Below are 12,035 nucleotides of genomic sequence, written 5' to 3'. Positions count from 1 at the left end.
ATACTGAATTGTAGAGAATAACTTAATAAAGCACATAGAGACATTCTGGGCCAATTGCTATGTCTCAGCTCAAGCTACTTTATAAGTCGTTGTTGTTGTGGCTAAAGATACAGCAGGAGATTCCAAAAGGCATCACTGTAAGTTCCTAGGGGAAATGAGGGATAATGTACAGTAGATTATGCTAATGATAGTGAAAATAACAGGAAAAAAAAGGAACCTGGTATCGATCCAAGATTCGGAAGGCCTGGCAAGAAGTTTTGTATACTGCATAATCTGCTGGCAGACAGGCAGCATTTCTTTCTTTAGTTCCATAAAACCTATCAACCAAGAGAAGAGCAGAATTCACAATATCGTCCAAGTTGAAAAGGGAAAGACCTCTCTCTCGTTTAGTTTTTCGGACTATCAGCTTGCGCCTCAGCCTCCGAGCCTCAGGATTCAAGGCTGCTGCATTTGGACAGGACTCCAAGTTCCTCAAAAGAAGTTTTTCTTCATAGATACCAATAGATGTATACTTGGACATAGTGGACTGAGAATCCTTATGAGCCAGCTGTATCTTCCGCTTGTCTGGACCTTGATCTTGAAGGAAGGTATGTGTATTATCATCATTTTCCATATCATCAACCAGCCTCTCTGCTTTTTCTTCTTCACTCATCAGCTCTTGCTTAATCTGTTCAGACATCTTCACTTTCTTTTGGATCATTCCCCCTGATACACTGGATGGAGGGATATATTCTATTCCTGGGTCTATCACACCTTCCATCTCTTCATCATCTATAAACAAAACAAAATGCCTCAGCAACACTGTGATATTATAAACAATACAACTGAATAGTCTTCCTGATACCTGATACCTGGGAAATTCTGAAAATATGTTGTCATGACAACTTTGATTTTTTTCCTTCCAAAGTGCTAGTGATAAAATCAATTTCCCCACTGTTAGCCAAGTTTTACAACAGTAGAAAACTGAAATACACCCTTTCTGTAAATCAGTGATATTTATATTGGCTTGACTGAAAAGTTGAACAACCCTACACTTAAGGATAGTTCTATTCAAATCTGATTACTATTTTGTAGGTATAGTAATATTTTTTTCCTAACAGGTTACCTTTGTTTATACAAATGTCATTCTGAAGAGAGAGATGGAAAATATATACTTAAAATGTGTGTGAGAGAAAGTACATGAGAGAGAGGACTGCCACTTCAACCTAACCCTGATGATAATCTTTAGCTTTTCCAAGGACATTCCAGTGACCATCCATCTTAATTGCTACCCCTTCTACTTTCCTCCAATCTGTCAAGTATAATAGTTTATTTCTAAGTCCTATCATCCACTCATATTATATGCTCCAAAAATGTGAGTTGCTGGACTTCGGGGAGGAAATGGCGAACTGAAGACGCCTCCACTGAGAGCAGAGCTGATGACCGTGGTGGAATGAAGAGCCGATGAATGGACCAACTCCTCGCCATTCCTCTTGCCCAAAAGCACTCCATACAGCTGCTCCTCATGAGGAGACCACAAAATAGCAGTCTTCAGTGGGTTTAGAGTGCTGGGAGATCAGGGAATGCCACTGTAGCCCAAACCACGGTTTGGCACCTTTAAAAAGGATACAGGGCTTGCATACTTCCTTTCTTAATCCCTCTTGGAAACTGCTTGTTAACTGCTTTTTGAATATTAGGAAACTTCATAACGGCAAGTTTTGCTAACTGGGTGAGTTTCCTTCAATCCTTAGCGAAATAAGTTTTATACAAGTTTAAGGACTTACAATTTTGGGGGGGAGGGGGATAAACAGCAAAAGGGTGATTAGAGTGTTGATTTTGGAAAGTTATAAATGGACTAAGAGTCCAGATGGATTTGAAATAAGATTTTGAAACTAATTATAAGAATCCTACCTGTAGGAAAATGCTGTTGTTTTGAATACTTTAAAAAATATATAAGATGGGATTTTGAAGGTTAGACATTAAAGGGAACCAGAAGGAATTAAAGATTACAATTAAAGGAGAAGAGCATTTAAATTTGACTTACTAATACAGAATGGAGCAAAATACTTTAACATAGGCTATACTGAAGAATATTTATGAACAATGGACCCAGAAGTTAATTTTAAAAATGTCTGCCATTATAGACAGACTGTGTTTGGAAGATGATATGGAAGAGGGGCAAGCTTTATAGGATAGGACTAAGATTCATCTGAAAATGGACCTAAAAATGATGGGCTATGGGAATGATGTGGAAGGAGATGCAATATACAAATGAAACCTGAAACCAGTTGATGTCTTACCAAACCAAGAGAGTGTCCTGGATAACTTTCTTATACTGGATTTACAAAACAGACTTGTTAAGTTGTGAAGAATTTTGTGAGAAGGGACAAGAAAAAATGAGAAGAAATCAAGTTCTAGGACTTTATTTGAGGGGATTAGAATCAAGATCGTTAAAATGGAAGAATATAAAGTTGGTTTATTTGATCAAAGTTAGAACAGATACATTGTTATCTCTGGTAATCCTTGATGGACTTTTGCTGACCAGGACTGAATGATGAGACTAAAGATTTGTTTATAGATATGATACATTTGTTATATTTTAAGAGAAGGTAATAAGTTAAGAAAACTATTTATACTTGTTGTCATGAAGGGGGAAGATATATAGAGATATATACTTTCTTCTTTTCTTTCTTTTCCTTTCTTTTCTGTGATTTCTATTTTTTTCTTTTCTTTTATTTTTTTAGTTTGTATTAGTTCTTATCTTTTTAATTGTAATGTTCAATAAAATTACTGTTAAAAAAACAAAACAAAAATGTGAGTTACTGATGATCACTTCAAGGGAACAGTCAATGTTTACTGTATTTGGTCCAGGACAGATAAGCTTCTTCTTGCAGTTCTTGGTACTCTCAGTAATTATCTGCAATGCCATAATTCAGAGGCATATATCTTTTTTCCCTTACTCATTCTCAATGTTCAGCTTTCAATAGCTGAACATTTTTCCGTATTACTACTGGAAAAAAACGCTACTATGATCTTTGAGTCACAGAAATGTCCTTCTGCTTCATGACCTTGTCTCAGTTTATTACTTTCCTATCTAAAATTACTGCTCTTTTTACCCCCTGAGCACATGATCCATCTTTATCTATTTTGAGACCAAGAAAGCAAAGCTATCTAGGCCCTTCATCGTTTGCTATCAACTGTGAGATCATTAAGCAGACTAGTTAACATTTGTCTTTGCTGTCTAAATATTTAACTTTATTGTATTATATACCGTCCTCTTGGATGGATGAGATGGTGGTGGCTAAATCTCATTTCAGTTCAGATGGTATAATACTAGAGATGACCCAAGCAAACATCACTGATGTGAATCACATGGGTCTGCGTTATTCCAGTGATGGTGCAGGGGGCAAGTCACTCCAATGATAATGGAAGGCCTGGAGAAGCACTTGGTGAGTGAAGTGAATCTCCATACAGAATAAGAATTACTCAGTAATGTTGCAGGGACTGAAGAAATACACAACGCCACATGGCTCTTCATGTAATGTATACCTCTCAGACAATATGAACCAGTAAGTAAGTGAAGTAGTATCAGAGGGACAGCACTAATCCTCCACCACTGGTCATATCTAGGCATTGATCTGGAGGCTGAAAATGTTCAGGATGGCAAGGTAAGGGGCTTATCTCTTATTCCTCCCTCTGAGGAAGGACAGAAAAGTCCACCAAGAAGAGTTTTATTTTAAAATAAATGACTCACTCCACCAAGTAAGAGTCCAGATATGAGCCGTGAAGTGTTACCACATCACTTGCCCAGGAGAACATTCTTGTGTGGTAGGCAAGAAACCACCAGCCATTGTCAGGTTCAGTCAGATCTTAGCACTGGTTACTCAAAAAGAAGGGGAATCCTTCTTTCATGCTTTCCTGCTAGCATGCAGTACACTGCTTTAAAACTAAATGGAACCTAGAGCACATTTTTTTTTAAAAAAACCCTATCAAAATAGGATGAGGACAGCCAGGCAATATTCACCAGTGAAATTGTAGCAGCACTGAAGACAATCCTCCAGTAGCAGCATCTAGATCCAGAATGGCTCTTTGTTGAGCCTTGTGCTACTTTAATATCTGCTGTTTTGCCCAGTATTCCACTCCCCAGATCACTCCATCCAGGCTAAGACAATAACAGCAAGGGCATCTCTATTCCCTGCTGCTGTACTGGCAAACTCAGTTGCAAGCCTCAACAAAAAAGTCCAAATATAGCACCCAAAACAACTGGAACACTTGCATGTGTTATTTTGAGTTCAGAACATTCAAAACAGCCATTTAGAAGTTCCATCCGTTTCCACATCTCAACAGAGAGAAAGTATGTATAGTGCACACCCAATGAGTATTATTATCAAATATCATTTTTCCTTTACTTCATGAGAGAATGCTTTAAAAATAGTAATCAAATATGTATACTGAGTTTTAAATTATATAAATCCCAATCATGGTATTTTAGCTCTGTCAAACCAGTTATTCGTAATAGTTATATTTCTGTCTATACAAATGTCTTTCTGGGCAAAGTATGATAAGCATATGTTTAATATCTTTAAAATCTTCCTAAGATTATCAACATATTTAGATGCATTTCCAAACTGTGGGTTTTTAAAAAAAAAAATCAATGTTTCCTTTTGCATATTAATTATTATTCTGATTATTTTTATGTCTGTCTTAATAAAAAAAGGAAAGAAAAAAGATGAATTAACATTGGCTATAATGTTACATATTATACACACTCCTAACAAATGTTACACATCTCAGTAGTACAACTACAGCCAAAACATGGTTGTGCAAATGAAATCTAATAGAAATGAACAGATAAGGAAACGTAAAGATTGCTTTTACCGTGAAAAAGGGCCTGGGGTGGCATTATATCTGGAATAAGATCAGCTTCTGAGAGCAGGCTAGGTGTAGCTGAATGTGAGGCGGGAGTTCCAGGAGCAGAAAAATCCAGAGAGGGAGAAGGAGATGGGCTGGTCAAAGGTGTTTGATCGGAAGAGCTGAGGGAGGAAAAGTCAACCACCTCCCCTTTTTCAAGCATAACGTCTGAGTGCCTGTTTCGACTTGTGAATTTGACCGGTGTGGAGGATGTACTCCTGTCCAAGAAGCCAGCTGCTTCTTTCTGAGCTCTCCTGATGTCTTTAGCTTCTTGAGTGCGAGACCGCTTCTCCTTCAGCTCCATAGCAGATTCTACTGGATTGCGGCTCACTCGCTTTCTAAGCCCCTCCACTGTAATGACTGGGTCTATAGATAGTTTTGAACCTGCTGGAAAACAAGCAGTCAGTTTCTATAACAACCATATCAGTTTTAAAATGACTCCATCTTTTTAAAAAAATCAGTGCAAGTTCACATAGATACAGTGGGGCAAAAAAGTATTTAGTCAGCCACTAATTGTGCAAGTTCTCCCACTTAAAAAGATGAGAGAGGCCTGTAATTTTCATCATAGGTATACCTCAACTATGAGAGGCAAAATGGGGAAAAAAATCCAGAAAATCACATTGTCTGATTTTTAAAGAATTTATTTGCAAATCATGGTGGAAAATAAGTATTTGGTCACCTACAAACAAGCAAGATGTCTGGCTCTCACAGACCTGTAACTACTTCTTTAAGAGGCTCCTCTGTCCTCCACTCGTTACCTGTAGTAATGGCACCTGTTTGACCTTGTTATCAGTATAAAAGACACCTGTCCACAACCTCAAACAGTCACACTCCAAACTCCACTATGGTCAAGACCAAAGAGCTGTTGAAGGACACCAGAAACAAAATTGATCTCACCCTGTAGGGTCAAAATGATCACAAGAATGGTGAGCAAAAATCCCAGAACCACATGGGGGGACCTAGTGAATGACCTGCAGAGAGCTGGACCAAAGTAACAAAGGCTACCATCAGTAACACACTACGCTGCCAGGGACTCAAATCCTGCAGTGCCAGATGTGTCCCCCTGCTTAAGCCAGTACATGTCTGGGCCCGTCTGAAGTTTGCTAGAGAGCATTTGGATGATCCAGAAGAGGATTGGGAGAATGTCATATGGTCAGATGAAACCGAAGTAGAACGTTTTGGTCTAAACTCAACTCGTGTTTGGAGGAGAGAGAATGCTGAGTTGCATCCAAAGAACACCATACCTACTGTGAAGCATGGGGGTGGAAACATCATGCTTTGGGGCTGTTTTTCTGCAAAGGGACCAGGACGACTGATCTGTGTAAAGGAAATAATGAATGGGGCCATGTATCATGAGATTTTGAGTGAACACCTCCTTCCATCAGCAAGGGCATTGAAGATGAAACGTGGCTGGGTCTTTCAGCATGACAATGATCCCAAACACACCGCCCGGGCAACGAATATGTGTGAGGTTGGCCATTTTTGCCTTTTTTTCTTATGAGGTCAACTGCATTAAGTCTATTTTAGGGTTGATATATGGAGATAGAATAAATTCATTGCTGCAGACAGAAGATAGTCTACAGGAGAAAAAAATGGTTTTATGGAAATGTGATTCTGGGATTACAGGTTACTCACCTCTGTTTTAAATTAATACTAATTCGTAAGAGAAAAGATAGGTAAAAGATGCTGGGAAGAATTATGAAAGCAAAAGAGAAATAAAGAAGCAAAGGAAGAAAGTGAAGAATGGAAATATTAAGTGGGTTGTGAGATGAGTCTGATGGAATGAAACAAAGAAAGCCAGGATGGTAGCATAAACAAATAAGCAGAACATTAACTCTTCATCTCCATCCAGCACCCCTTTTGCCTCAAAAAATAATTGCTATGAATTTATTCTATCAGATATTATATGAAAAATGTATTTTAATATCCTTATATTATGCTTAAAATTTGCTCTCAATCAAATCTTCAAAGCTTGCACACATTCATTCCCTTCCCACTCCACAAAATGCTTATGAATCTAGGGTTAGCTCAGATCTTGAAATCCGCAGATTTACATGCAGTTCACAAAGACCTGCCTTTTGCTTTTAGAGAAGATGCAGAAAGTTTCTCTCCTTCAGGCTTCATTATAGGGGGCCTATTGTGAACAAGTTTCCACCATCCTGGTTCTCCGAACTCCTGAGCCCCTGAGCGAAAATACAGAGGGCTTCCCACCGAAAGGCAACCAGCAACAGTGCTCCACCAAGTAGATGTCTTCTTTCTAAATCATTAGAAAGGATTAAGCAGAATTTAGGATTATGAGTTTTAGATGCTTTAATATAACATTTATACCAACATCTAATAACATGAAGCTCTATAAACTACAAAAAATATACAATATCCTCATTTAATGACCACTCATTCAGCAACCATTCAAAGTTATGATAGCACTGAACGAGTGGTACTTACAACCGGTCCTCAAAGTTCCAACTCTCCCAGCACCCCTGTGGTTACGTGATTGCAATCTGGGTGCTTGGCAACCAGCTTGCACTTATGACGGTTGCAATGTCCTGCAGTCACTTGTGACCTTCCCTGCCAGCTTCTCACAAGCAAAGTTAATGCGGAAGCTTGCAGGGAAGTTTGCAAGTTGCTCCTGTAAGTTGCTCACACTCCCATGGCTTTTCCTTCCAAGGACCCTGGCTACAGAGTACGAAATCCCAGGAATCTCATACTCCTCAACATGCGCTCCCACAGCATTCCCCACCAGTGATGGCTACCTGCACAGCCTCCCTCACCTGACAGCAGCCACCAGTCTCACTGCACTTGCATGGCACTGCAGTGGATGCCTGTGCACCCTCCCTCACCCAGAAGCAGCAACCCCCGGCCCAGTCACCTGCGTGAACCCTCCCCCCGACCTGGCAGCAGCCCCCTGAGCCCTGCCGTGCTCATGTTGCACTGCAGCAGCCACTTACCTACCTGCTGGCCTGCTTGCAAGCCACCTGGGACTTGCAACTTCCTGCTGGCTTCCCCACTGACTTTGCTTGTTGGAAGTCGGTAAGAAGTTGTGAGGAGGTCCTCGCTTAATGACCCACGATCCTCACTTAATGATGGCAACAGGATGTGGTCACATGTTGCACTTTACGACCACATCACTTAGTGACAGAAATTCCAGCCCCAATTATTGTCATTAACTGAGGACTACCTATAATAGCTATTGTCCTCCTGTTCATAAGTATCTAGAAAAAGCAGTGAGTCTTTCAGATCAGAATTAGCATATGAAGTTAACTTCTGTGGTAAAGCAAGCCACTATAGCAAATGATTATATTGTATGAAGTAGTATAGTATTTTTAACATGACAATTAGCCGAACTCACTGATTTCTTCTTTAAAAGACACACAGGAGTCCAATAGATAGTAAAAGAGTTTTCCTGAATTTCATAATTTTAAATCTATTAAAATGTGACATATACATGCTAAAATGGATGTTTGGTTCCTTATTTCATGACTCTGTATGCTCTGTATGCTTACAGGTAGTCCTTGCTTAACAACCACAATTGGGACCGACAAATCTGTCACTAAGCAATGCAGTTGTTAAGTGAGACATCATATGCCCGCAATGAACTTACGACTTCACTTCCGCCATGGTTGTTAAGCAAGACATCACATGACTATGACATATGATTTTACTGCTGGCTTCTCCGTTGACTCTGCTTATTGGAAGCCGGATGTAAAGCGTGCAAATGGTGATCATGTGAGCACGGGACATTGTGACCATCCTAAGTACAAGGACTGGTTGTAAAGTTACTTTTTCAGTGCCCTCATAACTTTGAATGGCCACTAAACAGGGAAGTCATTAAGCGAGGACTACCGGTAATTTGTTTTATTTTAACTGTTCATAAATTATTATTACAGGCTTATTAAAAAATTGTTAAATCCTCTAGAAGGAATTCTGAAACATCTCTAGTGCTGACCCACATCTGGACATCAAAACGTATTTTAACTGAACGTACTGCTATTCCACACTTTTGATCAATGGCACTTCTACTGCATTTCTTCAAATAATACAAATTCATCACTTAATGCTTTAAACAGACAGAAAAATATACACCATACTCCACACTGATTCTCCAACAAAATGATTGCCTTGCTATTATAAAAAAGTTCATTCCCCCATAATGCATTGTGGCACTGTAGTTTTTAAAGTACAATATAAACTCAATTTAATTGACTAATTGGGGGAGGGGTGTCAATTATTAACTAACATTGATTAAATTGGAGGGTATTCCTGTGCATAAATACAATATGTCAATTTCATTTTAGTTACATAATGACATAAGTAAATTGGTGCAGAATATTAATCCATTCCATGCTAAGTTCACTGTATTGATATCCAGTACATTGAGGTTTCACTTACTATATATTTAAGAAGTTGCAATAACTGAAAGTATAGCCAGCTGTAAGCAGGTGATTTACAACTATGAAAAGCATAGGAGAGCATTTTATTTTACTAGGATTGCTGGTATACTAGAGACTTGCTTAATACCGTGTATTTGGTTCTACATTATGTACTTAACCTAATTAAGTACATTAGGTTTCTACTACTGGACACATTTTTGCAAAAAAAAAAAAAAAAAAAAAGACTTTATCAATATCACCTGCTCTGTACCTGGCTGGTGTTCATGACTGGCTGCTGAACTAGCACATGCAAAATACTTTTTTTTAATAAGCTTTTAAGTTTTGGAGCTTGGGGCATTTCTCTCTCCCAAGAATTAAAAATAATGCTGCTGCAACTAAATTTCCCAAGTTAACACTGAGTACTTAAATGATCATACATTACAATATACTGCACTGTAATAATTACCGGTTTCCTAGTAGAAAACTCCAGTGTTTTTCAATAAAAGCACAAATGTCTTCTTTCCATCTGAAATAACCTTGGCGGCCAGTTCCTTCTAGGGATAGATTATACATAGCCAGCATGACAACCTAATATACAAACAGAAATGTTTCATTTAATAGGAACACCTTTTAAAAAAAGCCACCTCTTCTAGAAGGTTTTATGTATAAAAACCTTCTAAACTTAAAAATTCCCAGAGATGAATTACTGATGCAATCCTATATTCAATTTCCCAATTTGATATCTCAAGCCACAGAGAACCCAAACATTCATCTTCCAAGAGACTGGAAGTCCTTCTAGGAGTCATCACGTTCTTGATTTTGTCCCTTTCTTCACCTTTTCAGATATTAAAATATCTTTTCAAATATTCTGAAGTAGCTGGCAGAAATGATTTTACAACTGCTGACTGTAATCTTTGAAAATTGCCGAAGGATTGGTGAGGTGCCAAAAAACAGGAGAATAGCAGAGTCCCAATATTCAAAAAGGGAAAGAGAAATAGCGTCGGTGCAATGTATATCTCTCAATAAAGCATTTGACAAGGTCTTGCATGACACTTGGACACGATAGATAAGTGTGGGCTACATGGTACAACAGTAAAGTGCCATCGGTTAAACAATTAAATGTTTTTATAAATGACCTAGAGGACAGAATGGAAGGAAAGCTTATCAAGTTTGAGGATGATACTAAACCAGGGGGATTGGCTAATTACCTTAGTTGCTAATCACAATTCAAACTACTTTGACAGGCTTCAAAATGGGCCAAATCCAACAGGTTCATATTGAGTAATGACAAATATAAGGTCTTCCCTTTGGTCAGGACAAACTGAATACATACAGTGGGGCAAAAAAGTATTTAGTCAGCCACCAATTGTGCAAGTTCTCCCACTTAAAAAGATGAGAGAGGCCTGTAATTTTCATCATAGGTATACCTCAACTATGAGAGACAAAATGGGAAAAAAATCCAGAAAATCACATTGTCTGATTTTTAAAGAATTTATTTGCAAATCATAATGGAAAATAAGTATTTGGTCACCTACAAACAAGTAAGATGTCTGGCTCTCACAGACCTGTAACTACTTCTTTAAGAGGCTCCTCTGTCCTCCACTCGTTACCTGTAGTAATGGCACCTGTTTGACCTTGTTATCAGTATAAAAGACACCTGTCCACAACCTCAAACAGTCACACTCCAAACTCCACTATGGCCAAGACCAAAGAGCTGTTGAAGGACACCAGAAACAAAATTGTAGACCTGCACCAGGCTGGGAAGACTGAATCTGCAATAGGCAAGCAGCTTGGTGTGAAGAAATCAACTGTGGGAGCAATAATTAGAAAATGGAAGACATAAAAGACCACTGATAATCTCCCTTGATCTGGGGCTCCATGCAAGATCTCACCCTGTGGGGTCAAAATGATCACAAGAACGGTGAGCAAAAATCCCAGAACCACATGGGGGGACCTAGTGAATGACCTGCAGAGAGCTGGACCAAAGTAACAAAGGCTACCATCAGTAATACACTACGCTGCCAGGGACTCAAATCCTGCAGTGCCAGACGTGTCCCCCTGCTTAAGCCAGTACATGTCCAGGTCTGTCTGAAGTTTGCTAGAGAGCATTTGGATGATCCAGAAGAGGATTGGGAGAATGTCATATGGTCAGATGAAACCAAGTACAACGTTTTGGTCTAAACTCAACTCGTTGTGTTTGGAGGAGAGAGAATGCTGAGTTGCATCCAAAGAACACCATAGCTACTGTGAAGCATGGGGGTGGAAACATCATGCTTTGGGGCTGTTTTTCTGCAAAGAGACCAGGACGACTGATCTGTGTAAAGGAAAGAATGAATGGGGCCATGTATCATTTTGAGTGAACACCTCCTTCCATCAGCAAGGGCACTGAAGATGAAACGTGGCTGGGTCTTTCAGCATGACAATGATCCCAAACACACCGCCCAGGCAACGAAGGAGTGGCTTCGTAAGAAGCATTTCAAGGTCCTGGAGTGGCCTAGCCAGTCTCCAGATCTCAACCCCATGGAAAACCTTTGGAGGGAGTTGAAAGTCCGTGTTGCCCAGCGACAGCCCCAAAACATCACTGCTCTAGAGGAGATCTGCATGGAGGAATGGGCCAAAATACCAGCAGAGTGTGTGAAAACCTTGAGAAGACTTACAAGAAAACGTTTGACCTCTGTCATTGCCAACAAAGGATATATAACAAAGTATTGAGATGAACTTTTGATATTGACCAAATACTTATTTTCCACCATGATTTGCAAATAAATTCTTTAA

At 39.2% G+C, this 12,035-nt stretch overlaps 1 protein-coding gene across 4 annotated transcripts in view; it reads right to left on the bottom strand.

The window, feature by feature from the left end:
• KAT14 (lysine acetyltransferase 14) overlaps positions 1-12,035 on the bottom strand; it is a 30,979-nt gene that overhangs the window by 10,062 nt on the left and 8,882 nt on the right. For 3 of the 4 annotated variants that reach the window (XM_007431825.4, XM_088131322.1, XM_088131321.1), the window contains 4 exons: positions 9,727-9,848; positions 6,966-7,147; positions 4,858-5,277; positions 218-771 (listed from right to left, as the gene is read on the bottom strand). In XM_007431825.4, coding sequence (XP_007431887.1) covers positions 218-771; positions 4,858-5,277; positions 6,966-7,147; positions 9,727-9,848 — 1,278 coding nt within the window. The remainder of the gene's footprint in view (positions 1-217; positions 772-4,857; positions 5,278-6,965; positions 7,148-9,726; positions 9,849-12,035) is intronic. The other variant, XM_007431826.4, reaches the window with a different exon arrangement.

This window comes from Python bivittatus, unplaced genomic scaffold, assembly GCF_059951505.1.
Source record: "Python bivittatus isolate LINGU-HERP-01145 unplaced genomic scaffold, Pbiv_v1 ctg000960_np1212, whole genome shotgun sequence".
Taxonomy (NCBI): Eukaryota; Metazoa; Chordata; class Lepidosauria; order Squamata; family Pythonidae; genus Python; species Python bivittatus.
This window is presented reverse-complemented; position numbering and strand designations above follow the sequence as displayed.